We start from the raw sequence: 24,413 nt of genomic DNA, 5'->3' as shown, positions 1-24,413 counted from the left end.
GTTCTATACCTATTTCTCATGTCTCTGTTTGGGATGTAAGCTGGTGCTCAAGTTTCCAGAGTTAAAGCCAGAATCAGTTTATGAAAAAGAGCTGTATTATGGACCGAAAATCAAAGTTTTTAGAGATTTTATTAGAATGTTTACGGTTTATGAGTAAATAGAAATATCTTGCTTTGCTTTTCAGCTAAAGGACCTTTGCAGGTTGGAGTTACTGAGTTCCAGAATGATGATAATAGAGGCGATGTAATTTTGTTGTTGTTTTTTTAATAGATTTTACTTTCTTTTTCCTACAGCTAATGAGAGTAAGGAAGCTATGGTTAGATTTTAACAACTACAAAAAACAAAAACAAAACAAACAAAAAAAATCCAGATCAAATACTCTATATAACTAAGTCCTGAAAACAGGGCGCACTAATTCACTATTACCTATAAACTACATTTATAATTTCTGTAGGGATATACAAATTAGACTTTCGATATTTTATTGGAATAAAAGAAAAAAATTATTTAACTTGCATTTATTTTAGTTATCTAAAGGATTTAGGTACCTAAATCAAATGAATCAATAAAAAAAATGTCAATTTATAAATAAAATGATGAATTAATCAAATTATTCAGATGCTAATCAATAAGGAATCTTAGAATAAAATAGAAACTGAATCCTAATGTGTAAAATAGGCAATAATCTGCCTAAAAACATGTAGGTAGATAAAAAAATGCAGTTTTCCTGCAATAAAAACAAAAGCTGTTTCTAAAGATGATGGCTGTTTACATGGCAGCACATTTTATGGCATCCATTTTCAGCTTGAACAGCTCAGACGAGCAAAGAAAAAAAAAATCAAAACAAAACACAGATGCTCAGCGTGTCTCAGCGGAAGATGTCTGACATGCCCTACGTGCCTGTGTGGTGAATAGCAATGGGACCACCGACCCACAGCTTGATCTGTGAGCTGACAGCACCCATCCCCCCACACGCCCATCTGCGCCGCTCTGCATAGGAAAGCAGCTCTGGTGCATGCAGAGGCTCCAAAGCGATGAAGACACATGTGAAGGCTCATCTGCAGATCTGAGACCGATTCTGTTTCCTCCCTGCAGTTAGATGTAAACAGTTCTTTTGTCCTCAGAGCTGAAGATAACAGCGTCTCTTATCAGCTCATTATGTTAATGTTTATGCTCTTGCTTTCATCAGTGCATGGTAACTTAAGGCATGTATGCACTACACTGTATAAACAGTTAATTACAACTTATGTTTATGGCACTAAAGGTGAGTTGGTGTAACTGATGATGGAAAAATATCAGCTGGTTCCTTTAAGAACTTAATGCAATGCATGGACAATGCAAATTATGATCAGAAAAACAACATTTTGACCATTTGAAATAGTCTTTCTACCTTTTATACTGTACAATGCAAAAAATATAAATCTAACTAAATAATTTTTTCTTAAAATAATTGCCTTTTTCTTGATTTAAAGGAGGAAAGGGAGATACTTCGCTAATGGAACAAGACAATTTATATTTAAAATAAGAAAAAACAGTTGCATCGTCTCCTTTCAAGTGCATATTATCTAATTATTGTGTTTTTAAGAGTAAAAATACTCCATTGGCAGATCATCTTATTTACTTGCTCAAATTAAGAGTAAATGCACTTGATTTAAGACATTTTTACTCATTCCTAGATATTTTTTTCAGTGTATTTAAACCTTGATTTGCAGAAATCCCATCCCCTTTAGCTTCATAGCTTTCTAAGTATACATTCTCAGAATATGAATCTCATTTACACTAAGAGCGTCCTTCACATTTTACTCTTTTCAGATAGGTAACAAGTTCTGATATAAGGCAAAAGCAACATAAATAAAAAGAAAAAAAGATTTTTAAATCTGACTAAGGCTGCAATTTTTCCAACAAACACAACCAGTCCTAATCTAAAATACAAGAACAGATAAACGGCTTATATATATTGCAAAAAATGAAATTTAAATAGGTCATTTTTCTTAAACTAAGTGTATTTTTCTTGAATTGAAGAGTTTAATAAGACACTTCACATTTAAATAGGAAAAAATCAATTACATTGTTTTATTTTAAGTGCATAATAAAAAAAAAACCTCTCTCCACTGGCAAATAATCTTATTTATCTACTCTAATTCAGGCTAAATACACTTAATTTAAGAAAGTTTTACTTATTCCTAGGTCGTTTTTGCAGTGTAAGGTCTAGGGACTGCAACAATCACAGGGGCAAAGAAGAAAACATGGAAAAGTGGTGAAAAGGGATGTCCAGGATCCCAAAGTTGCTCTAGAAGAGCATGTGAAGGTCTTACACACCTTGTCAGAATTCATGATTTAATTTATCACAAAGAAATTAGGTAGAAATGGTTTCAAAGATCCCTAACAAAGCTGACTCATATTTGACACATAAATAACCCATAAGTATTTTTGAGATAATATTCTTTGGAAAGATGAGGTTAAATTAGAACTTATTTTGGAGGGTGTGCATCATATCTATTGGTTAAACACGGTGGAGGTGGTGTGGTTGTCTGGGCCTCTGCCATGACAATGATCTGAAACACACAAGTCACTAAAAAAAGGTCGCTGAGTCATACATTGGACCTAAAGTATTCATCTGCTGTTGCTTGACGCTAAACCCGTCATTCATTCCTGTAAACCTCCGCTGAGTGTCCAAAATCAAACAATCCTGCACTGATGAGTTGCTTAAAGGTTTTTCACAGTGATGTTAAACAACTCTTAACTGAAACTTGATGACTACAAATTCAAAAATGGAAAATAAATAAACTGCTGCTTGCATTTTTTCCCCCAAGTGGCATCTCTCTTATATTCTGGCTTAATTTGCATGCACCAACAAACATTTTCACTTCACCAGCATTACAAATTGAAAAAAAATAATAATTATATTTTGGTGTTTGGCGCCATCTTCTGGTAAAAAAAAAGGTACTCGGTGCTGCGCGTTCACTGAATACACGTGCGAGCACGCTGTGCACCGCAACAGTTTGCGTCTTTACGCAATGGTAACCAGGCGAAATGAGACCCTCTGCGTCTTGCCTCTTTGACATCCTTTGGTTATGTTGCTGCTAAATACAAATAGAAAGCGATTCACATACGTAAGTCTACAGGTTACCATGGAAACTGTGCGCTGATCTGAGACTATCTGATGATAAAACAGGTAAGATGAATAGAAAACAGTGATGTGACGTCAGTTATGGTTGAATTGACCATTATTATCATTTAGATGACTGGTCTGCTCCTTTATGTTCTAACAAAACCATTTTTTTCCCCAGTATTTCTATTTTGATACCATTTTCCTGTTACTTGCCTCCATAACAATAGTAACATAATGATGAATGTTGAATATGTCATTTAAATTCTTAATAAACGGAATATTTTCTAATGACAGTTTAATGAAACCCATTATGTGATGAACACATTCTGGAATTAATTTATGCATTATGTAACTAAAGGTTTGTAAAGCCTATATATAAAGTCACATATGTATAAATGCTTACATTAATTCCAGAGGCAAATAATAATAATAATAAAACACCTCAGTTTATGTAATAAACAGAAACCTGAGACAAAGGTATTAAAGATATAAAAATACATCAATAAATGAATTTTTTTCTGAATGGGACACTTCTGCAAATAACTAGAAAAATTTTATATAAATTAATTCCTAATAACTGACACTTCCTGCAGCTACAAATGATCACAGAATCTAAAAATTAAAATCAATAACAGTTGTATTAAGTATTAATAAATATAGGGTTAATTTATGAATTGTTGCCTTTAATTGCAGTTGTTGATTGAAGTATATTTCTCCATGATGTCTAGTTCTGCCTTAACTTAATAAATGAACGCTATGCCAATAATAAAATACAAAAACATAATAAGTTAATGCTTTTATTAGAAGATATAAAAAAATGTTTAATGAGGCAGTACCTGTCATTTTCAAATATTGATTTTTCCATATTTCACCCTTTAAATTGTATCATTCATTTTATGTTTGAAATTATTTAATCAAACCGTTTCTATCTTAATCTGAGTCTGCATTATCTATAATGAGTGATTTTAAAAATATATAAGAAGCAGGAAAAGATTATCTATGTTCATCAGCTATGAGAGTAGGATTACATTTAACAAAAAAAAGCCTAAAAAATGAAACACAATTCTAACACAAAATAATAAAAAACACAATAATTAAATTTTGATAAACATTTTATAGTAAGTAACACAATGATTACACACTTTTGTGCTTCAGGAAAATAAATACATAAGTAAAAATATAAATAGCAGTTTAAACATACCTTAAATAATTCAAAAACTATTACAAAAATATTTCTTGTAATGGTAATTAAAAATATTTATTTTATTTTGTAGAGTGACTATGGAATATGTTAGAAAATTACTCTTTTATTTTGTAGAGTGACTAAGGAATGTATTTACTATGTTACTACATGTAAGATGCTTAGTTTTTTTAAGTATAAATAAGGCATTTATTTTATTAACTTACGCATAATATTCATGCACAAAAATAATAGTAGTTGTGGCTCAACAATGCACCAACAATTAAATTAGATTAAAATGATTTGCTAAATGATAATTTAACACCCAAATAAATATAAAAAAATATATACACAAAGATTTTAGAAATAAATAAGAAATAATTCAATGAATAGAAAAAGCTTACAGATAACTAAGGGATGAATTACATTAATTTGAATATAAACTTAAAGGTTCAATATTCCAATTTTAAAATTAAAATATCTGCTTGAGCCGCATTTTAAAGCTCTTATGATTATTTGTTGAATTTGTTGAAATGGTTATGACTTTGTTTACATTTATTCAAAGCAGTCAGGCTCTTAATGTATTTAAAATGCATTCATTTGATCATTAAAGTCAGAGAACAATCAGCTGCTTTGTTCTGATTTATCAAACAGCTGGAAGAAGGCTGTACATGTTTTAGGAGAAAACTTTTCAGCTGGATTTTAGTTTTTTTTCTTAACAGATATTTAAAGAAATTGTTTTTTTATGAGGAGTTGGAAATCAGTCCTGACCTTCAACATGAGGCGTTTGTCCAGAAGGAAAGCCCTGAGCCTGGTGAAGGAGCTGGACGCCTTCCCCAAAGTGGCAGACAGCTACGTGGAGACGTCGGCGTCTGGAGGGACAGGTTGGAGCTGAAACCAAACCACCAGCAGCAGGAAGACGACTGAAGAGTAACCGCTCCGTCTGTCTCCTTCGCAGTGTCCATCATAGCTTTCAGTGCCATGGCGGTTCTGGCCATCTTGGAGTTCTTTGTATATCGAGACACTTGGATGAAGTACGAATATGAGGTTGACAAGGATTTTTCCAGGTAAGCATTTATCAATACGCTGCCTCAGAGAAGTTAGAGTATAAACCTAATATTTTTTATTTTTCTTTACTGCAGTAAACTAAAGATAAATGTGGACATCACAGTTGCGATGAAATGTCAGCGTGAGTATCCTACCTTCTTCACCATCATCAATAAGCTGCGTTGCACGTTTGAACTTGTGCACCGTGGATTTTGTTTGGTTTCTGATTGAAGATGTGGGGGCAGACATCTTGGACCTGGCAGAAGCAATGATCACATCCAACGGCCTGCAGTATGAGCCTGTAAGTGATGCTTAACTAATATTCACTTTATTTTTTACCATCAGTTCTCAGGGCTGACACGAATGTGAAAGAGTCATTTTTCATATTCATTTGGTCCAAAACCACATTTTTTGTAGCATCCAGCTAAATTTCTTATATATTCTTGGATCGATATGTGACCATTCTTCTTGGTAGAACTGGTAGAGCTAATTTAAACTGGTTAGTTTAATTTTATCAGGATACAGGACATTTAAAAAAACATAGCTGTTCATTAACATGGCAAAGAATAGAGTGGAAATAACCTCCAACATTACAAGCATTAGACACATTTATGTGAATAAGGTAAGTAATAGTAATTGTAGATCCACATACCTCTACAGTCATGCACAGAACATCCTCAGATTCCAGTAAAAGTTCAGTCCTAAAACCTCCAATGGTTTTTGGAATAGGTTTAGACACTTAGGGTTTATGGCGGGCACACCTACCCTCCCCCCGGTTTTAAATACACAATAGTCCAACAGGTACCAACACTACATCTGAGCAGGAGGGGGGCTGGCATGGGGTCTTTCACAGCTCCGTTTTCTCTGCTCAGCCCTTGGGATTGGTCATGACTTGGCATGGGTTTCTGGCTCTCCAGCCTTTGGCCCCCATTCAATAGCTTTGCTGGGATGAGGGTTGCCAGTTCCTGGCATTGGGTGGGGGTTTGGCGGGGGAGCCGGTTGAGCTGGCGTGGCTGTATGGCAAGTGGGAAACAATCGCCGTGCCCAGATGGATCTCAGCCTGCTGGGTCTGCCTTGAACCTGTGCGCAATGTATGCCTGCAGTGGGATGGGGGGACGCTGGGGGGTGTATAGCACCTGGGCTCAGGTCGTTAGGGGGCTCATGTCCAACCTACTTACCTAAGAATGTATATATTTCCCCTGATGTATAAATATACATATATATATACTGTATATATATATATATATATATATATATATATATACACTATATTGCCAAAAGTATTTGCTCACCTGCCTTGACTCACATATGAGCTTAAGTGACATCCCGTTCCTAATCCATAGGGTTCAATATGACGTCGGTCCACCCTTTGCAGCTAGAACAGCTTCAACTCTTCTGGGAAGGCTGTCCACAAGGTTTAGGAGTGTGTTTATGGGAATTTTTGACCATTCTTCCAGAAGCGCATTTGTGAGGTCGCACACTGATGTTGGACGAGAAGGCCTGGCTCTCAGTCTCCGCTCTAATTCATCCCAAAGGTGTTCTATCGGGTTGAGGTCAGGACTCTGTGCAGGCCAGTCAAGTTCATCCACACCAGACTCTGTCATCCATGTCTTTATGGACCTTGCTTTGTGCACTGGTGCACAGTCATGTTGGAAGAGGAAGGGGCCAGCTCCAAACTGTTCCCACAAAGTTGGGAGCATGGAATTGTCCAAAATGTCTTGGTATGCTGAAGCATTCAGAGTTCCTTTCCTTGGAACTAAGGGGCCAAGCCCAGCTCCTGAAAAACAACCCCACACCATAATCCCCCCTCCACCAAACTTTACACTTGGCACAATGCAGTCAGACAAGTACCGTTCTCCTGGCAACCGCCAAACCCAGACCCGTCCATCAGATTGCCAGATGGAGAAGCGCGATTCGTCACTCCAGAGAACGCGTCTCCACTGCTCTAGAGTCCAGTGGCGGCGTGCTTTACACCACCGCATCCGACGCTTTGCATTGCACTTGGTGATGTATGGCTTGGATGCAGCTGCTCGACCATGGAAACCCATTCCATGAAGCTCTCTGCGCACTGTTCTTGAGCTAATCTGAAGGCCACATGAAGTTTGGAGGTCTGTAGTGATTGACTCTGCAGAAAGTTGGCGACCTCTTCGCACTATGCGCGTCAGCATCCGCTGACCCCGCTCCGTCAGTTTACGTGGCCTACCACTTCGTGGCTGAGTTGCTGTCGTTCCCAAACACTTCCATTTTCTTATAATACAGCTGACAGTTGACTGTGGAATATTTAGGAGCGAGGAAATTTCACGACTGGATTTGTTGCACAGGTGGCATCCTATCACAGTTCCACGCTGGAATTCACTGAGCTCCTGAGAGCGACCCATTCTTTCACAAATGTTTGTAAAAACAGTCTGCATGCCTAGGTGCTTGAATTTATACACCTGTGGCCATGGAAGTGATTGGAACACCTGATTCCAATAATTTGGATGGGTGAGCAAATACTTTTGGCAATATAGTGTATATATATATATATACATTGCTTGCTTGTGCTTTTTGTCATCTAACTAATTCAGTTTTTTTTAAAAGGGAGCCATATTTTTTTAAATCCGATAATTTCTGATCTGCAGATATTTGTAAAAATCTTTGGTAGCTCATATTGAGATTTTAGAAATTCAAATGTTTTAAAGTTTCCATTATCAAATAAATCATTTTTTTTTTATCCTTAACATCTGCTAGCTTTTGAAGTTTAATCCCTAATATTACAATCAGAGTTCTGGGTTAAACTGATTATTTTTTAACCAAATTCTCAATATGGTTGAGGCGTTGATGAGTGTAATAAATGGGCTCATTTCCCTTGTGTTTCTACATTTTAAGCATCATTTGTTTGCATAGTTACCTTATCATAAGGCCGCCACCACCATGCTTGACAGCTGGTAAAGGGCTGTCTTCATTCAGCTGAATCTCTGTAAACTACTGTTGTGAATTGGCACTATATAAATAAACTGGATTGAATTGAATACATTTAAATATCCAGACAGAATTGGGTGAGATAATTGTTTGTTTTTATCTAGTTAATACATACAATGTCAAGATGGCAACTCGAGGGAAAAAATATCTGTATTTTCTTTAGATCAGTTATCTTTAAAAATTAAAAAAATTAAAAAATACCAAAGAGCCAGAATGACATGTTAAGACAATAGCTACGGCTTGGTTGGATAAGACTTTATTTGATTTATATTTAATGGGAGATATTCTCTTTTAGTGTGGAAACGCGCTGCTTGGAAAGAACGCAGCAGTTCCTGCCAATTCTTTCTTCTGTTATTCTCCCTTTATTCTTGAGATAAAATGAGAACTTCTTGGCTTCTTTCTTTGTTTTTCATCCTTTTTGCTGTTTGTAAAATTATTTCGCAAACATTTGACTCAAACCTGAATTTAATTAGACGCATATTTTTTGATTGTGGGAATCTAAACCAGCATATTGGCACTGTCAAAACCTCAAATTTTCTGTTGTTTATTGCATATTCTAAACCCCTCAACATTTACTTTCTTCACTTTGAACATAGTCACAGCCAAATTAGGCTGATTTCGATCACATTCAGTTTATGTAAACATCTCTGTGAGCATTCATGCATCAATTTTAACCAGTGTTTATAATTTTTACTAGGCCTGGGCAGTTTATTGCATTTGCAATATAATCGCAATTTACAAAAACGCAAATTCGAAATTGCAGAGGAACTCAATTTAAGTCACATTACATTTAACAATAGTAAGATAAATTAGGTAAGCAAATTTCTCCCTACAGCCTTTTAGATGGCAATAATATGCTTAAAATTGTTTTGCGACGACACAGAAGAGAAATGAGAATTGCAGGAAAAAGGAACTTTTTCCATGTAAAGTTTACAGTAAAGTCCTGCATAGAGGGATTTATCATTAGGCAATACTTTCCCAGGGCCCCAAGTTCCCAGGGGCCCCATAAAACTCTGTTTACATGTATTGGTAATACAACTATTCCTTATTTGAGCACATTATGTTTTTGATAAAAATCCTTTTGCTAAAAGGCTATCAGAACGGTTATAATTAGGGATGCACGATATAATCGGCCCCCTATCGGTATCGGCCTTAAAACTGAATATCGGACATCGGCCACCCCACCGATATTTAACCTGATATTTGATCAGCTTCTGAGTTTCTAAAGTCTAAAAAAAACAACCAAAAATACTACTTCTTCTTCCTCAAAAACGTCTTTTTTACAGACTTAAAAGCTTCTACAGACGAGGGAAAAAATATTGATACATTAAAATATCCCAATATCTTCATATGCTGATATATTGCATTTAAAAACACCATATCAATCTCTTTTACTAATGAAATATTGCTATATGTCATCGTTATGCTACGAAATCCCCCGAAAATTCATGACATTTTGCCATATTTTTATATGTTGATATATTGACGCGGTATCGATCTATTTTACTAACAACATCTCACAAGATTTTGCAAAATATCACGAGAGTTTGTAACAGAACGATGAAATTTCACGAGATTTTGAAAGTAAAATAGATCGATACCGCGTTTTTAAAAATCAATTTGATATCAGCATATGAAAATATATTTGAGTATATTATTTTTCAAAGTGTCAAAAATGATAACAAAACTGCTATTTTCAATGACTGCTTATTTTTGTCCAGCTTTAACATCGGTATCGATATCGGTTATCGGCTACATGAGTTTTAAAATATCGGCATATCGGATATCGGCCAAAATCCCAATATCGTGCATCCCTAGTTATAATATTAAGTGTGTCTTAAGTGCTTTTGTCACTATATTTAGCAACTTTTCAGACTCCTCTAGCACTTTTATTTAAAAAAAAAGTGCCTAGCGCCAAATCTAGCAACTTTTTTCTGATGCTGCATGCAGATTTTGGAGACAACATCTAAAAGCAGCGAACTCTGCTCTCCAGAGCAAGTAGATTGGTAACCCCGCCTCCTGCTCTCCTTTATCTTGTCTGCTGTCATGATTAGGGATGGGAATCGAAAACCGGTTCCTGTTCAGAACCGGTTCCGTATTTTCCGATTCCATGGCATCGTTTGGCAGCTCGCTGAACGATTCTTTTTTCGATTCCCGCAGCACCAGAGCCTAGAGCGCCGGCTCTGGGGAGCACGACTTACGTCACGTTTTTTAACGTACGTTACGTAAGTTACGCAAGTTACGCAAGTTGGAAGAACTATTCGAGGAGGAAGACAACGAGCTGCGGTCACTTTGTGAATCAAAGCCCCGTCTTTCCTTAGCCCAGAGGGTAGATCAGGAAATCCAGCTCTATAAAAGCTTGCCCTCCATCCCCTGCAGGGATAGCGCCACACTGTGGTGGTGGAACAAGCAAGATACGCTGCCCTTGCTATCTGGACTGGCTGAAAACTACCTCTGTGTGCAGGCTTCCTCCACCCCATCTGAGAGGGTGTCCTCCATGGCTGGAGACACCATAAGCCCTGAAAGATCCCGTATCCTTCCAGAAAAAGCAGATATGCTCATCTTTCTGCAAAATAACTGTTAATTTTCCCTACTACTGTTTTATAATTAGTATTTTTTGTTATTTAAAATAGGTTATTATCCCATCATTTGTTATTAGACATTGTTGGTTATTAAGTTTGTTCTTGTATTAATTTTTCATTTAAACACAGATGTTACTCCAGTTTCACATTTCCTGTGGACATCTTGATCTTGTTGATTTTGTAAGATTGTGCAATAGTTAAGTAAACACAGTTGATGCTGATAATCAAACTGTTTGTTCTCCTTTTCCCCCCAAATTGGAATCGAAAAAAGAATTGATAAAGAATCGAATCGTTTCATAGAATCGAAAAGGGAATCGGAATCGTGAAAATCTTTTCAATTCCCAACCCTAGTCATGATTCATGCAGCTATTATTTCATCCAAATGAAAAATGAAGAACAGAGAAGCAGATCATGGCTTGTCTACAGTGAAAAGAAGGACTGGGTTATTTACTTTGGCCTTTTTGGAAACACAGGAAGGAGCAATCAGCTAAGTGAGCTTAGTGCTTGGAAAAAATATTTCATTCCTTTAGAGACAGCATGAAAAGTCAGCTGAGTACAAAACATAGAGAGGAAAACAACAAGAAAAGAGGCAATATATAGAACAAATAATGTATCTCTATTCTATTAAAATGTCCATATCTGTATAATTGGTCTGATTAATGTGTTGCCTTCTCAATTCAGAAGGCCCCCTGCCTGTCTTTGCCTAGGGCCCCAAATTTCCTAAATCCACCCCTGGTCCTGCAACAAGATCATGAAAAAACTGAAACCCTCTAGTGAAACATCTGCATATTTGTGCTTACTTTAAAGGGGAATTGCAATAAAATTGCAATCGCAATACTGGTTGAAATTAATCGCAATTTAGATTTTTTGGCAAAATCGTTCAGCCCTAACTTTTACCCTCTTTGGACCTAAAGAAAACACCCGACATCTTCATAACGAGATCTAAAATCTGGAGGTTTTGCTCGTCTTAACTGTGTCTCTTCCCTTTGTTTTCTTCAATCAGGTGATTTTTGAATTATCCCCAAAACAGAGACTGTGGCAAAGGTAAGAGAAGATTTTAGGAAAACTTAAATGTTTGTTTTAAATAAAATATTTATCTTGTGGTAAAGAGTAGCTAAAGCTGCTTTTTAAAGAGAGTTAGTAAAGGGGCTAATCGACTGATCCATTGTTAAAAATCATTTATACGTGCATTCTAGATCTAGCGGCAGTTTGTGTGACTAACGTTCGTTTTGCAACCTCCTCCTGTCCTCCAGGACGCTGCACGTCCTTCAGAGCAGGCTGAGGGAGGAGCACGCTCTGCAGGAGGTCCTGTACAAAACGCTGCTGCAGGGAGCTCCTACTGCTCTGCCGCCACGGTTGGTGTCTATTAGGGCTTTGTAGATGATTTCATTGATAAAACACAACGTTTAATATCTGGTTGTCGGCGTTGTAGGGAGGATGCAGCCGAGGAGCCACCGAGCGCCTGCAGGATCCATGGACATGTTTATGTCAATAAAGTGGCAGGAAACCTACACATCACTGTAGGAAAGTAAGAGAATGTGCAAATATTTGAAGAATCCTCTTTAATTATTGACCCCTCCCCGTCCCAAAAAGTGTTATATCAATGCAGACATTTTCTAATCCTTTTTAGTTATGTCTTAATATATATATATATATATATATATATATATATATATATATATATATATATATATATATATATATATATATATATATATATATATATATATTGTACACAATTAAACAAATAAGTGTTCTTTTCTATCAGGAAAAATGTCAGACATCTTAGCCCCTAATAGCTGATGTTACTTTTTTCATTAAAACAACTTCCAGTTGCCATTGGCTTTGAAAATAAGGAGGCCGGAAGAGCTTGGCTATGGATTCAAACAAGTTCTTTCTAAAATATTTTGATCGACTATATCAAATGCAGCATTAAGATCTAACTAGTCAAATGCAAGTTCTTTATCTGAGGCCATGAGAATATCATTAGTGACTTTCACCAGAGCTTTTTCAGTGCTATGATGAGATCTAAAGCCAGACTGAAACTCTCATTATGGTGTAAATGATCGCTCACTTTTTTGGCAACTACTTTCTCAAGAATTTTAGATCAGAAAGGATATAGGTCTATAATTGAGCAAGTCATCTGGGTCAAAAGACTTGCTCAATTACAGCTACCTTAAAAGCCTTTGGTACATATCCCTGTAACAGAGATAGATTAATCACATCTAACATGGAGGAGTAGATCAAAGGGAATACTTCCTTAAATAGCCTGGTTGGAACTGGATCTAACATCCAAGTTGAAGGCTTAGATGAAGACAATAGTTTTGCTAACTCTGAAAGCTTGGCTGGCTACATGGTAATGAGTGGTAATAAAAGTCTGTTAGCTGATCCACAAAGCATGACACCTCCACCTCCTTGTTTCACTTTGCCTGAGATGATGAGTTCAGTCTTTGCCACATACAGGGGTTGGACAATGAAACTGAAACACCTCTCATTTTAGTGTGGGAGGTTTGATGGCTAAATTGGACCAGCCTGATGGCCAATCTTCATTAATTGCACATTGAACCAGAAGGTCCAATTAGCAGGGTAAGAGAACAGTTTTGCTCAAAATATTGCAATGCACACAACATTATGGGTGACATATCAGAGTTCAAAAGAGGACAAATTGTTGGTGCACATCTTGCTGGCGCATCTGTGACCAAGACAGCAAGTCTTTATGTATTAAGAGCCACGATATCCAGGGTAATGTCAGCATACCACCAAGAAGGACGAACCACATCCAACAGGATTAACCATGGACGCAAGAGGAAGCTGTCTGAAAGGGATGTTCGGGTGCTAACCCGGATGTATCCAGAAAAAAAACCCCTCAACTCTCCAGTTTCCACCAAAACTGTCCGTCGGGAGCTCCACAGGGTCAAAATACACGGCCGGGCTGCTATAGCCAAACCTTTGGTCACTCGTGCCAATGCCAAACGTCGGTTTCAATGGTGCAAGGAGTGCAAATCTTGGGCTGTGGACAATGTGAAACATGTATTGTTCTCTGAGGAGTCCACCTTTACTGTTTTCCCCACATTCGGGAGAGTAACGGTGTGGAGAAGCCCCAAAGAAGCGTACCACCCAGACTGTTGCATGCCAAAAGTGAAGCATAGGGGTGGATCAGTGATGGCTTGGGCTGCCATATCATGGCATTCCCGTTGCCCCATACTTGTGCTAGATGGGCGCATCACTGCCAAGGACTACCGAACCATTCTGGAGGACCATGTGCATCCAATGGTTCAAACGTTGTATCCTAAAGGAGGTGCCGGTTATCAGGATGACAATGTACCAATACACACAGCAAGACTGGTGAAAGATTAGTTTGATGCACAGTCACCAGATCTAAATATTATTGAGCCACTTTGGGGTGTTTTGGAGGAGCGAGTCAGGAAACATTATCCTCCACCAGCATCTCGTCGTGACCTGGCCACTATCCTGCAAGAATGGCTTAAAATCCCTCTGACCTGTGCAGGACTTGTATATGTCATTCCAAAGACAAATTGACGCCGTATTGGCCGCAAAAGGAGGCCCTACACCATACTAATAAATTATTGTGGTCTAAAACCAGGTGTTTCAGTTTCATTTTCCAACCCCCGTATATCCTCTGCTCTGGTTTTTCCGATTAAACAGGTTTTCCGTCTGAGGAGCGTTATTCCAGAGGCTCTGGTGTTTATGTTTTTCATTGAACACATTAAGAGCTGTAGCTCCTGAGATTAGACTTTCAGCATTTTTCTTTCAAACTTCTTTTAGCATCCTGCAGTCTGCCCTCAAATTAAACCCTCTCGTACAACCAGACCTGGGAATATGGACAGTTTCCTCTAATCTAGGACGGCAGGTTTCCCATTCTTTTTAGGCTGTTTTAAATCTTTTTCAGACTCACATGTTTCTGCAGTCTTTTGATCTTGTTTCGGTTTCTCTTAACCAAAGATTTTTCCACCTCAAAAAGTGATCTAGATCTCTAAATTGCAGCAAGGAGTCGCATGTTTGGGTCTCCAATCACCTCGACATTGATTTTCATTCATTGTTCTACAGAAAGTTTTCAAAGCTCCGACTTCAGTTGCAGTTCGGATTTTTCCCTGATGGGAATAAATTCAATTTTTTGGGGATAAATTAGCCAGAGGGGTTTGGAGTAAGACAATATTATTTTGGAATGAAGACTTCATGGCTAACTTAAGTACAGTAGAGGATCTGTGATGCTGTGGGTTAGGGTTAACCCTAACTCCATCGCTTGTAAATGCACTGCAAAAAATCTAAATCTAGATAAGTCATTTTTTCTAAAAATAAGTGCATTTTTTCTTGAATTGAGTAGGTAAAAAAATACATTTTGCTAATGGAACAAGACAATTTACATTTAAAATAAGAAAACACAGTTGAATTCTCTTATTTCAAGTGCATATTATCTAATTATCTTATTTTAATAGTAAAAATACTCATTCCATTGGCAAACTATCTAATTTACCTACTCAAATTAAGGGTGAAAAGACTTAATTTAAGAAATTTGTACTTATTTCTAACCCGTTTTTGCAGTGTGGTCTCTACAAAAAAAACGAAAATGGGTAATTTATTTATTCACACTGCAAAAATGATCTAGAAATAAGTAAAACTTTCTTAAATTAAGTGTATTTACACTTAATTTGAGTAGGTAATGAGATATTTTGCCAATGGAATGAGTATTTTTACTCTTAAAATAAGATATTTAGATAATATGTACTTGAAATAAGACAATGCAATTGGGTTTTCTTATTTTAAGTGGACATTGTCTTGTTCCATTGGCAAAATGTTTCTTTTACCTCCTCAATCTGAGAACAAATGCACTTATTTTAAGAAAAAATGACTTATCTAGATTTAGATTTTTTCCAGTGCAGTCTTTCACCTGGATAATAAACTACACTGGAAAAAATCTAAATCTAGAGAAGTCATTTTTTCTTAAAATAGGTGCATTTGTTCTCAGATTAAGGAGGTAAAAGAAACATTTTGCCAATGGAACAAGACAATGTACACTTAAAATAAGAAAACACAAATGCATTGTCTTATTTCAAGTACATATTATATAATGATCTTATTATAAGAGTAAAAACACTCATTCCTTTGGCAAACTATTTCATTTAGCTACTGAAATTAAGGGTAAATACATTAATTGAAGACATTTTTACTTATTTCTAGATTGTTTTTCCAGTGTAAGAGGACTGATTGGAAAAAAAGAAAGTGTACACTGCAAAAACGATCAGAAATTAAGTAAAAATATCTTTAATAAAGTGTATTTACCCTTAATTTGAGCAGGTAAATAAGATGGAATGAGTATTTTTACACTTAAAATAAGTTAGATAACATGCACTTGAAATAAGACAATGCAATTGATTTTTCTTATTTCAAATGTAAATTGTCTTGTTCCATTGGCAAAGTGTCTAATTTATCTCCTCAATTCAGGATAAAATGCACTTATTTTAAGAAAAAATGACTTATTTAGATTTACATTTTTTGCAGTGTAAATGTTCAGCACAGACTTTTGTTTGTCTTCTCTAGGCCTATCCATCATCCTCAGGGCCACGCACACATTGCAGCTTTTGTGAGCCATGAAGGTAAGTAACAGTTTTCCTTACTGGTCTCAATTTTATAACCAATATGCAGAGATGCATAATTTTAACGGATCATACTTTTATTTGAAATGACCAAAAGGAGCAAAATATTCAAATTCATAAATACCAAAGACTTGGGATGTTTTAAAGGGAATTTAATCTCGTCTTTCCTCTCCTCGTTTTGCAGCGTACAACTTCTCTCACCGGATAGACCATCTATCTTTCGGCGAGGAGATTCCAGGCATAATCAATCCTTTGGACGGCACAGAGAAAATCACCTCCAACAGTACCTTTCAATCCAGAATAACTAAATGATCCCTTTTCTGTCATACTCATAATTTAACAGATGGCAGGCTGTCTTTAACATGCTTTTTTCCTCTCCATCCTGACTGCAGATAACCAGATGTACCAGTACTTCATCACAGTGGTGCCCACCAAGTTGAACACATACCTGATCTCTGCAGACACACACCAGTTTTCGGTGACTGAGCGGGTGAGTGGGGAGAGGGCGGCGCTGAGGATGGGTAAAGCCGGAAGAGTGTCCTAACCGTCGCTGTTCTGCGTTTGTTAAAGGAACGGGTAATAAACCATGCAGCGGGCAGCCACGGCGTCTCCGGCATCTTCCTCAAGTACGACACCAGCTCCCTGATGGTGACGGTCAGCGAGCAGCACATGCCGCTGTGGCAGTTCCTGGTGCGGCTGTGTGGGATAATTGGAGGAATATTCTCCACTACGGGCAAGTTTCACCTGTTTACGGAAGAGGATTAGGGCCACTGGGAAAAAAAAAAAAAAAGTTAACAGATTTTTAAAATTTTATTTCAGTATAGTATGGGAAAAAAGTCAGAATTCTGACTTTAATGTCAGAATTCTGACTTTTTTTTATTGTCAGAATTCTGAGAAAAAAGTCAGAATTCTGAGAAAAAAGAATTCTGACTGAATTCTGATAATAAAAAAAGTCAGAATTCTGAGATTAAAGTCAGAATTCTGAGAAAAAAGTCAGAATTCTGAGAAAAAAGTCAGAATTCTGACTGAATTCTGATAATAAAAAAAAGTCAGAATTCTGAGAAAAAAGTCAGAATTCTGAGAAAAAAGTCAGAATTCTGAGATTAAAGTCAGAATTCTGAATTTTTTCTCAGAATTCTGAGGAAAAAAGTCTGAATTCTGACATTAAAGTCAGAATTCTGACTTTTTTCCCATACTATACTGAAATAAAATTAAAAAAATCAGTTAACTTTTTTTTTTTTTTTCCCAGTGGCCCTAATCCTCTTCCGTACCTGTTTAATGTTCCAACATCTGGATTTACATTCATTAAAACAGTCGTTTAGCATTCAAGCTTTACCATGACTTGAGATTTTTTTTTTTTTTTTTTTTTTTTTTAAACAGGCATGATTCACGGCTTCATCGGCTTCTGCTTCGACATCATCTGCTGTCGCTTCAGACTCGGGGTCTACAGGCCCAGAGAGGTGAGTCCAAACCTCTTTCATCATTTCTGCACATTTATACGAACTTTAAAAACACACTAAATCTGTTGCAGGAGATGCAGCTGCACAACCAGATGAATAATCTGAACAATCACCAAGCTCCTTTTCTGCTGGAAAACCCTCCTCTTTAATCTCTGTGATTATAACATGCTTATTTTGGGATTATAACATCATCTGGTTTAAATCTAAGCTGAACAGGTGCGTTTCACGTCCATAAAACCCAGAACTTTCATTTGTAAACATATGCTCCCAGACGGTTTTAAATGTGTTTTTAGTTGTTGTAAATGTGAGTTCCGAATTATGTCTGTGCTTAAAACCAACCTTTGTGTTTTATTTCAAAGAGAATAAACTCCAATGAACCAGAAGATGCGTCTGCTCATTTTTTTTTAGGTTTCCTAATATCAGAGCTTTGGTCCAGAAACACACTGGAGCTTTAAATCCCTTAAATCCTTTTCCCTGCAGCAAACCCAGGTGCTTGTTGCGAGCGGGGGGGGGGGTTCATGCAGACTCCTGCTGTAAAGCCGGGATTATTGCGCTTTGATTGATGCAGAGCAGGTGGAGCAGCAACAGTCTGAGAAAATGCAAACTGTTGAGGCATTAAGTAAACTCCCCGTTTGCTTTTTTTTTTTTCCCCTTCAACTAATTCAGTTAAATAAATGTTTAAATTTAATCTAAATTTAGTCATTTTTGCTATTATTCAACGCTGCACTTTTAAAAAAAGATGAAATTGTCCAGAGAGCTGTTCCAAACGAATTTTTTTTGTTTTACACTTGTGTAAACAAAATGACAAATAAAATCTGTCTAAGTCTAAATAAATCCCTCTAAAAGGATTAATTTAAACATTTTTTCACGTTAAAAAATCTGGCTTGTTTCTGTTGTTAGCCCCTTTAATTAGGACAATCCTTTATAAGAGGGGCCTTCAACGTTTTCCAAGCTAAGGACCCCAAAACTGATGGCAAGATGGAGCGGGGAATGAAACGGTGCCCAGCTTGAAAGAGCTCCTGTGTGTCACTGAATGTGAGCATTGATGACTGAAAGACATCTTCTGCCTCCATTTATCTGTTTACTACAGTGTGTTGAATTCATGTTAATTTGGATTTAAAGACATTTCAATTAGTGGAAAAAATTGCAGGGGGAATATAAAAAAAAGTCTAATCAACCAAAACTTTCGCAACCCCCATGCAGTACCTCCATGGACCCCCTAGGGGTCACGGATATGGAAGTAAATCGGTGTCGCTGGGATTTGAATTAAAAATGCTTCTGAAATTTTAATGTATGTTTGTACTTACTGTTTCAGTGTTAAAATATATTCAGAACACATTTTTGACCTAAAAAAAATTCATTGTCATTATTTCTACGTTATTTTCTCTTCAAGCTAAAAATTCACGTTACTATTTCAAAGTGATTACATTTTCAATACTTATTTTTCAGTTAAATTTTTCAGTGTTAAAAAAATCTGCATATAAAACAATTCAACCTTTCAAAATTCAAACTTAATATTTTCAGCCTCCTGAGATTCAACTGGCTGTCACGATTTGGTGGTGTTGGTAGAGGACCCAAATGCAGAGACGAGTTGGTTGAGATGAATTTAAGTGTTTTAATGGGTTTTCAGGTTCTGAGGCAGGAGGTAAACAGGCTCAGAGGCAGGAGTCAAAATCCAACAAAAATATCTCACAAGACAGGAGTCAAAAAATCCAACAAAAATATCTTAAGAACCAGAATCTAGGAGACATCAGGGAAAAACCAAAACTAAGAACCAGGAAGAGACAAGGAAGGACAACAGAGAACTGACCAGAGGTTTGATGAGATGTAAGACGAGGATACAGCAAACAAGGACTGAAGAGGGAGGGTTTTTAAAGGCGACAGAGACAAAGAGAGAGCTGACGAGGAAATTGGCAACAGGTGCTGGCAGGACAGAGAAAACAGCAAGAAAGGACAGAGCAGAAAACAGAGCTAGGGATAGAGGACACAAGAGGGCAGCAGAGGACAACAAATGGAAAACCTGGAGGACAGGAACTAACAAGAAAACAACAAAATAATAATTAGACATTAAAGCAAGGAGCAAAGTAAGACTGAATACTCTAAATAAAAATAACAAAACCAAGACTGTGACACTGGCTCTATTTCACCGTCTTAAATTGGGCGTCTAAATTCAGTGTAAATAGGAAAGGGGTTACTTCAGGTCACAGACATTAGCGATGGATTGTGGCGTCCAACACCCAGCCAATCCCGTTACGTTTTGTACGTCACATGACGTGACGCTTGTGGCGCTCATATGGAAGTGAAACCAACATGACGTAGCCGGTCATGCTAGCTAACGCTAACTCAACCACAGAAAAATGAAAGTAATAAACTCACCGTTGAGTTTGAATTTTGAAAGGTTGAATTTTTTTATATGCAGATTTTTTTTAACACTGAAAAATTTAACTGAAAAATAAGTATTGAAAATGTAATCTCTTTGGAATAGTAATGTGAATTTTTAGCTTAAAGAGAATATAAACAAATGAAATTTCAACTTTGTAGAAATAATGACAATGAATTTTTTTTTTAAGTAAAAAATGTGTCCTGAATATATTTAACACTGAAACAGTAAGTACAAACATACAACATTTAAATTTCAGTAGCATTTTTAATTCAAATCCCAGCGACACAGATTTACTTCCATACACCTGTAGAAGACCTCCGATTTATAAAATTAGGTTTAATGCAAATATTTAGAAATATAAACAGAAAAAGAAAAATCAACCAAATCTGTTCCAAAATGAAATAATAAGCATAAACTCTTAACCAGCAGGATATTTAGCTGAAAAACAACAAAAATCCACATTTTCCAATCAGAACACACCACAGATGCACTTTTTATCTTCTTTATTTCAGTTTTGCCAAGCGGACTTTTTAGAGCAGGGAACACAGGTGTTCAAACAATGTGCAAAAATGACAACCAGTCAGAAAGAAAAAAACCTTCTGGGTTTCTTGTTTCAGTTTGCTGCATTCTGAAGGCGTGACACCAGCGGTGCGTCGCATTTAATCGAACGAAGACAGCGCGGTTACCTGGAGGGACGAACACGACCGACACCATTTAGATAGCCCTGTTGCTCTTTGGGGGTACAGGTTGAAAAAAAACGGTTCTTCATCAGGCTGTCCTCTAACGAACAAACGAACGCAGACAGACGTCAAACATGAGTTTTGCATAAACATATTTTCTTCCCTTTTCCTCCACAAAAGGTCATTCAGTTTATTATTATTGAACCTCCCGCCCAGTTTTCCTCAGCTTTGAGTATTACTGTAAATACTTATTGTAGTTAGAGGGAAGCTCTGTGGTCCTGTGAACACACCAGAAGAAAAATCCAACAAATACAAGTTTTTGGTACAAAGTCTGAGATTTTTCTTTTTTATAAAGCTGGGATAAAGGAAGCCAAGCACATCTAATCCCTAATATAGCAGCATTCCTCCATTCTATTAAAAGTGGCGTCCCTCATGGTGGTGTACTCGGTCCCTTTAACCAATTAGCTAGTTTATGTGCGTCGATGTAGACGATAGCTACTTTCCACTCAAACTTTAGCATGTCATTTCCAGAGTAATTTAAATTTTGCAGTTACCACTTTAATTCCACTCTTAATTGCTCGCTTAAAGCATCCCTTATAAAATAAACGATTACGTTTTGACAAATAATTTAACAGCCTAATTTTCATGAATCCTTAATTCCACTTTTGAACCCCTTCAGTGTTCCTGTTTCCAAGTTTTGGAGGATATTCTCTCAAAGAGCTTGCCTACACTGGAAAAAAAATCGAAATCTAGATAATTTTTTCTTAAAATAAGTGCAATTGTTCTTGGATTAAGGAGGTAAAAGCGACATTTTGCCAATGGAACAAGACAATTTACACCTAAAATAAGAAAAGACAATTGCATCGTCTTATTTCAAGTGCATGTTATCTAATTATCTTATTTTAAGAGTAAAAATACTCATTCCATTGGCAAAATATCTCATTTACCTATTTAAAATAAGGGTAAATGCACTTAATTTAAGGCTTTTTTACTTATTTATAGATCGTTTTTCCAGTGTAGGACCATGTTGAGCAGGCATCACCAAAGTCGGCCCTCGGGGGCCTCTGTCCAGCAGGTTTTAGAGGTTTCTTTGCTCCAGCACAGCTAATTTTAATTGAAAGCTGATTAACAGGCTTTTGCTCTACTGCAATCATAATAATCAGCTTTGCTAAAGCAGGGAAACCTCCAAATCCTGCAGGAAAGCGGCCATTCAGGACCCACTTTGGGGATGCCTGATGTTGAGGAACAACGTACAGTATGCGCTTTGCTATACAAATAACTCTTATGTACTTTTATTTATAAATACTACACTGCCAAGGTCTAACACGCGATCAGACTTGCTTTTTTGGTGCAAGTATAAAGATGTAAAAGTAGTAAACCCAGTTCAGTACAAACAGCTGTATAAACATGAGCATTCCGACAAGGTTCGCCATAAAAGAAGCGATTAACACATCATCTAACTAGCATGTCTCCACGTTCCGAAGCCATGTGAGGGCAAATGTGATCTTTTACGACTTTTGTAAATAATGTGGAGTGTCATCTTAAAAAAAGGCAGTCGATGCACGTAATGCAAGATGTATTCAAGAATAAAATAAAAAAATATGTTGAGATCCTCCACCTCTGCATCAACGTTGCATTTCAAGTATGGAAAACAAAGATATCACAAGGCCAGATGATGATCTGAGATTGACGGGGTTGGGGAAGGCGGGTGAGAGTCACACAGAAGGTGTATCGTTGCATATATAATTGGCCACTTTGAGGGAAACGTACGGTAGAAAAGAAGACAACGCTTTCTTCGATGGACGGGGTTTCCTGACAGGGAATGTCAAGCTTTAAACGACGGATTTCCCAACTTAACAAATAAGTAAATGGCAAAAGACCTCGTTATTCTCCTTCTGACTTCACTCGGCTGCAGACGCCCCTCTGTGGAGAGCCCCGTTTGTCCACATCGAGAGTGTCTGGGCGTAAGGTGATTTTTTTTTTTTTTTTATTTACAACCGACAGCTAAAGGCGAGGGCTGTCCGTCTCTGGCTCAAGGCTGTCTGGAAGACTCAGTTGGTTAAGGTGCTGGATGCACGGAAGTAGGAGAGGAACTTGAAACAGAGGCTGACGACGAAGTACCAGATGTTTCTGGCCATCTGGGAGCGGGCGATGAACACCCGCCAGATGAAAACAACTAGCAGCGTGTTGAAGGTGTATCGGATGTTCCTCAACCTGGGTGACAATGAGAAGAGACACATAAGACCAGACCTTTCATTTAACCTTCGACTTTTTATAGTTTATGTAGCCATAAGTCAATTTATTGATCGACCTAATAGAGGAACTCCAGCTGATTGATGATTTGCCTGCTGTGTCTACAAGTAGCAGCAGCAGCAACCCAGACTGACAGCTCATTGGCTAATTTGGATCACGCGCAGCCTGGAGCCAGATGCTCCGGGGCTTTACCGTATTAACAGGAGAAGAGGCGCAAGTGAAATTAGACACCGTCTTTGGACAACATGCGGTATTTTAATAGGGATGCACGATATAATCGGCCCCCTATCGGTATCGGCCTTCAAACTGAATATCGGACATCGGCCACCCCACCGATATTTAACCCAATATTTGATCAGCTTCTGAGTTTCTAAAGTCTAAAAAAAATACTACTTTTTTACAGACTTAAAAACTTCTAAAGACGAGGGAAATAATATTGATAGATTAAAATATCACAATATCTTCATATGCTGATATATTGCCATTAAAAAACACCATATCAATCTCTTTTACTAATGAAATATTGCTATATGTCATCGTTATGCTACGAAATCCCCCGAAAATTCACGAAATTTTGCCATATTTTTATATGTTGATATATTGACGCGGTATCGATCTATTTTACTTACAAAATCTCACCAGAATTTGCAAAATATCACGAGAGTTTGTAACAGAACGATGAAATTTCACCAGATTTTGAAAGTAAAATAGATCAATATCGCGTTTTTAAAATCTATTTGATATCAGCATATGAAAATATATTTAAGTATATTATTTTTCAAAGTGTCAGAAATGGATAACAAAACTGCTATTTTCAATGACTACTTATTTTTGTCCAGCTTTAACATTGGTATCGATATCGGTTATCGACTACATGAGTTTTAAAATATCGGCATATCGGATATCGGCCAAAATCCCAATATCGTGCATCCCTAAGTACCGTATTTTCACGACTATAAGGCGCACTTAAACGTCTTTTTTTTCCCTCAAAATGTGCGGTGCGCCCTATGGTGCGGTGCGCCCTATGTGTGTTGTAACTGCGACTTTTGAGACCACCTCATTGAGGAGATGATGAAAGAGTGGCTGAATGTAAGGAGACCAGCTGTTTTTTTCCCACTCATCACCATCGCTGTTAATCTG

The 24,413-nt window shown here is 37.1% G+C and overlaps 2 protein-coding genes across 3 annotated transcripts in view; one reads left to right on the top strand and one right to left on the bottom strand.

Annotated features, from left to right (window-relative positions):
- Positions 1–3,012: 3,012 nt before the first annotated feature.
- Positions 3,013–18,340, top strand: LOC119791149 (endoplasmic reticulum-Golgi intermediate compartment protein 2-like). 2 transcript variants are annotated; one of them, XM_038297071.1, is made up of 14 exons: positions 3,013–3,175; positions 5,046–5,176; positions 5,251–5,359; positions 5,435–5,481; positions 5,573–5,640; positions 11,886–11,926; positions 12,136–12,237; positions 12,315–12,410; positions 16,442–16,497; positions 16,682–16,780; positions 16,890–16,987; positions 17,068–17,230; positions 17,878–17,957; positions 18,029–18,340. In XM_038297071.1, the coding sequence occupies exons 2-14, from the start codon at positions 5,071–5,073 to the stop codon at positions 18,104–18,106; spliced, it is 1,143 nt and encodes a 380-aa protein (XP_038152999.1). In that variant the 5' UTR covers positions 3,013–3,175; positions 5,046–5,070; the 3' UTR covers positions 18,107–18,340. The 2 variants fall into 2 exon arrangements, with proteins under 2 accessions (XP_038152999.1, XP_038152998.1); XM_038297070.1 differs by having other exon boundaries at positions 5,043–5,176.
- A 4,034-nt stretch (positions 18,341–22,374) lies between these two features.
- The window catches only part of si:dkey-97m3.1 (fatty acyl-CoA reductase 1), a 77,444-nt gene continuing 75,405 nt past the window's right edge, over positions 22,375–24,413 (bottom strand). The window contains exon 12 of the mRNA XM_038297092.1: positions 22,375–23,234. Within this exon, the coding sequence (XP_038153020.1) occupies positions 23,072–23,234 (163 nt within the window). The 3' untranslated portion in view covers positions 22,375–23,071. The remainder of the gene's footprint in view (positions 23,235–24,413) is intronic.

The sequence above is a fragment of the Cyprinodon tularosa genome, unplaced genomic scaffold (genome assembly GCF_016077235.1).
Source record: "Cyprinodon tularosa strain WSP-4 unplaced genomic scaffold, ASM1607723v1 ctg381, whole genome shotgun sequence".
NCBI lineage: Eukaryota > Metazoa > Chordata > Actinopteri > Cyprinodontiformes > Cyprinodontidae > Cyprinodon > Cyprinodon tularosa.
The sequence above is the reverse complement of the archived record's forward strand: the minus strand, read 5'-3'. Positions and strand labels throughout refer to the sequence as shown.

Bases quoted from the DNA above. Each gene is read 5' to 3' on its own strand.
- LOC119791149 (XM_038297071.1), top strand. From the start codon at position 5,071: ATGAGGCGTTTGTCCAGAAGGAAAGCCCTGAGCCTGGTGAAGGAGCTG. The intron at 12,411-16,441 runs GTAAGAGAATGT...TGTCTTCTCTAG, and splicing joins CTACACATCACTGTAGGAAA to GCCTATCCATCATCCTCAGG. The intron at 16,781-16,889 runs GTACCTTTCAAT...TCCTGACTGCAG, and splicing joins AGAGAAAATCACCTCCAACA to ATAACCAGATGTACCAGTAC.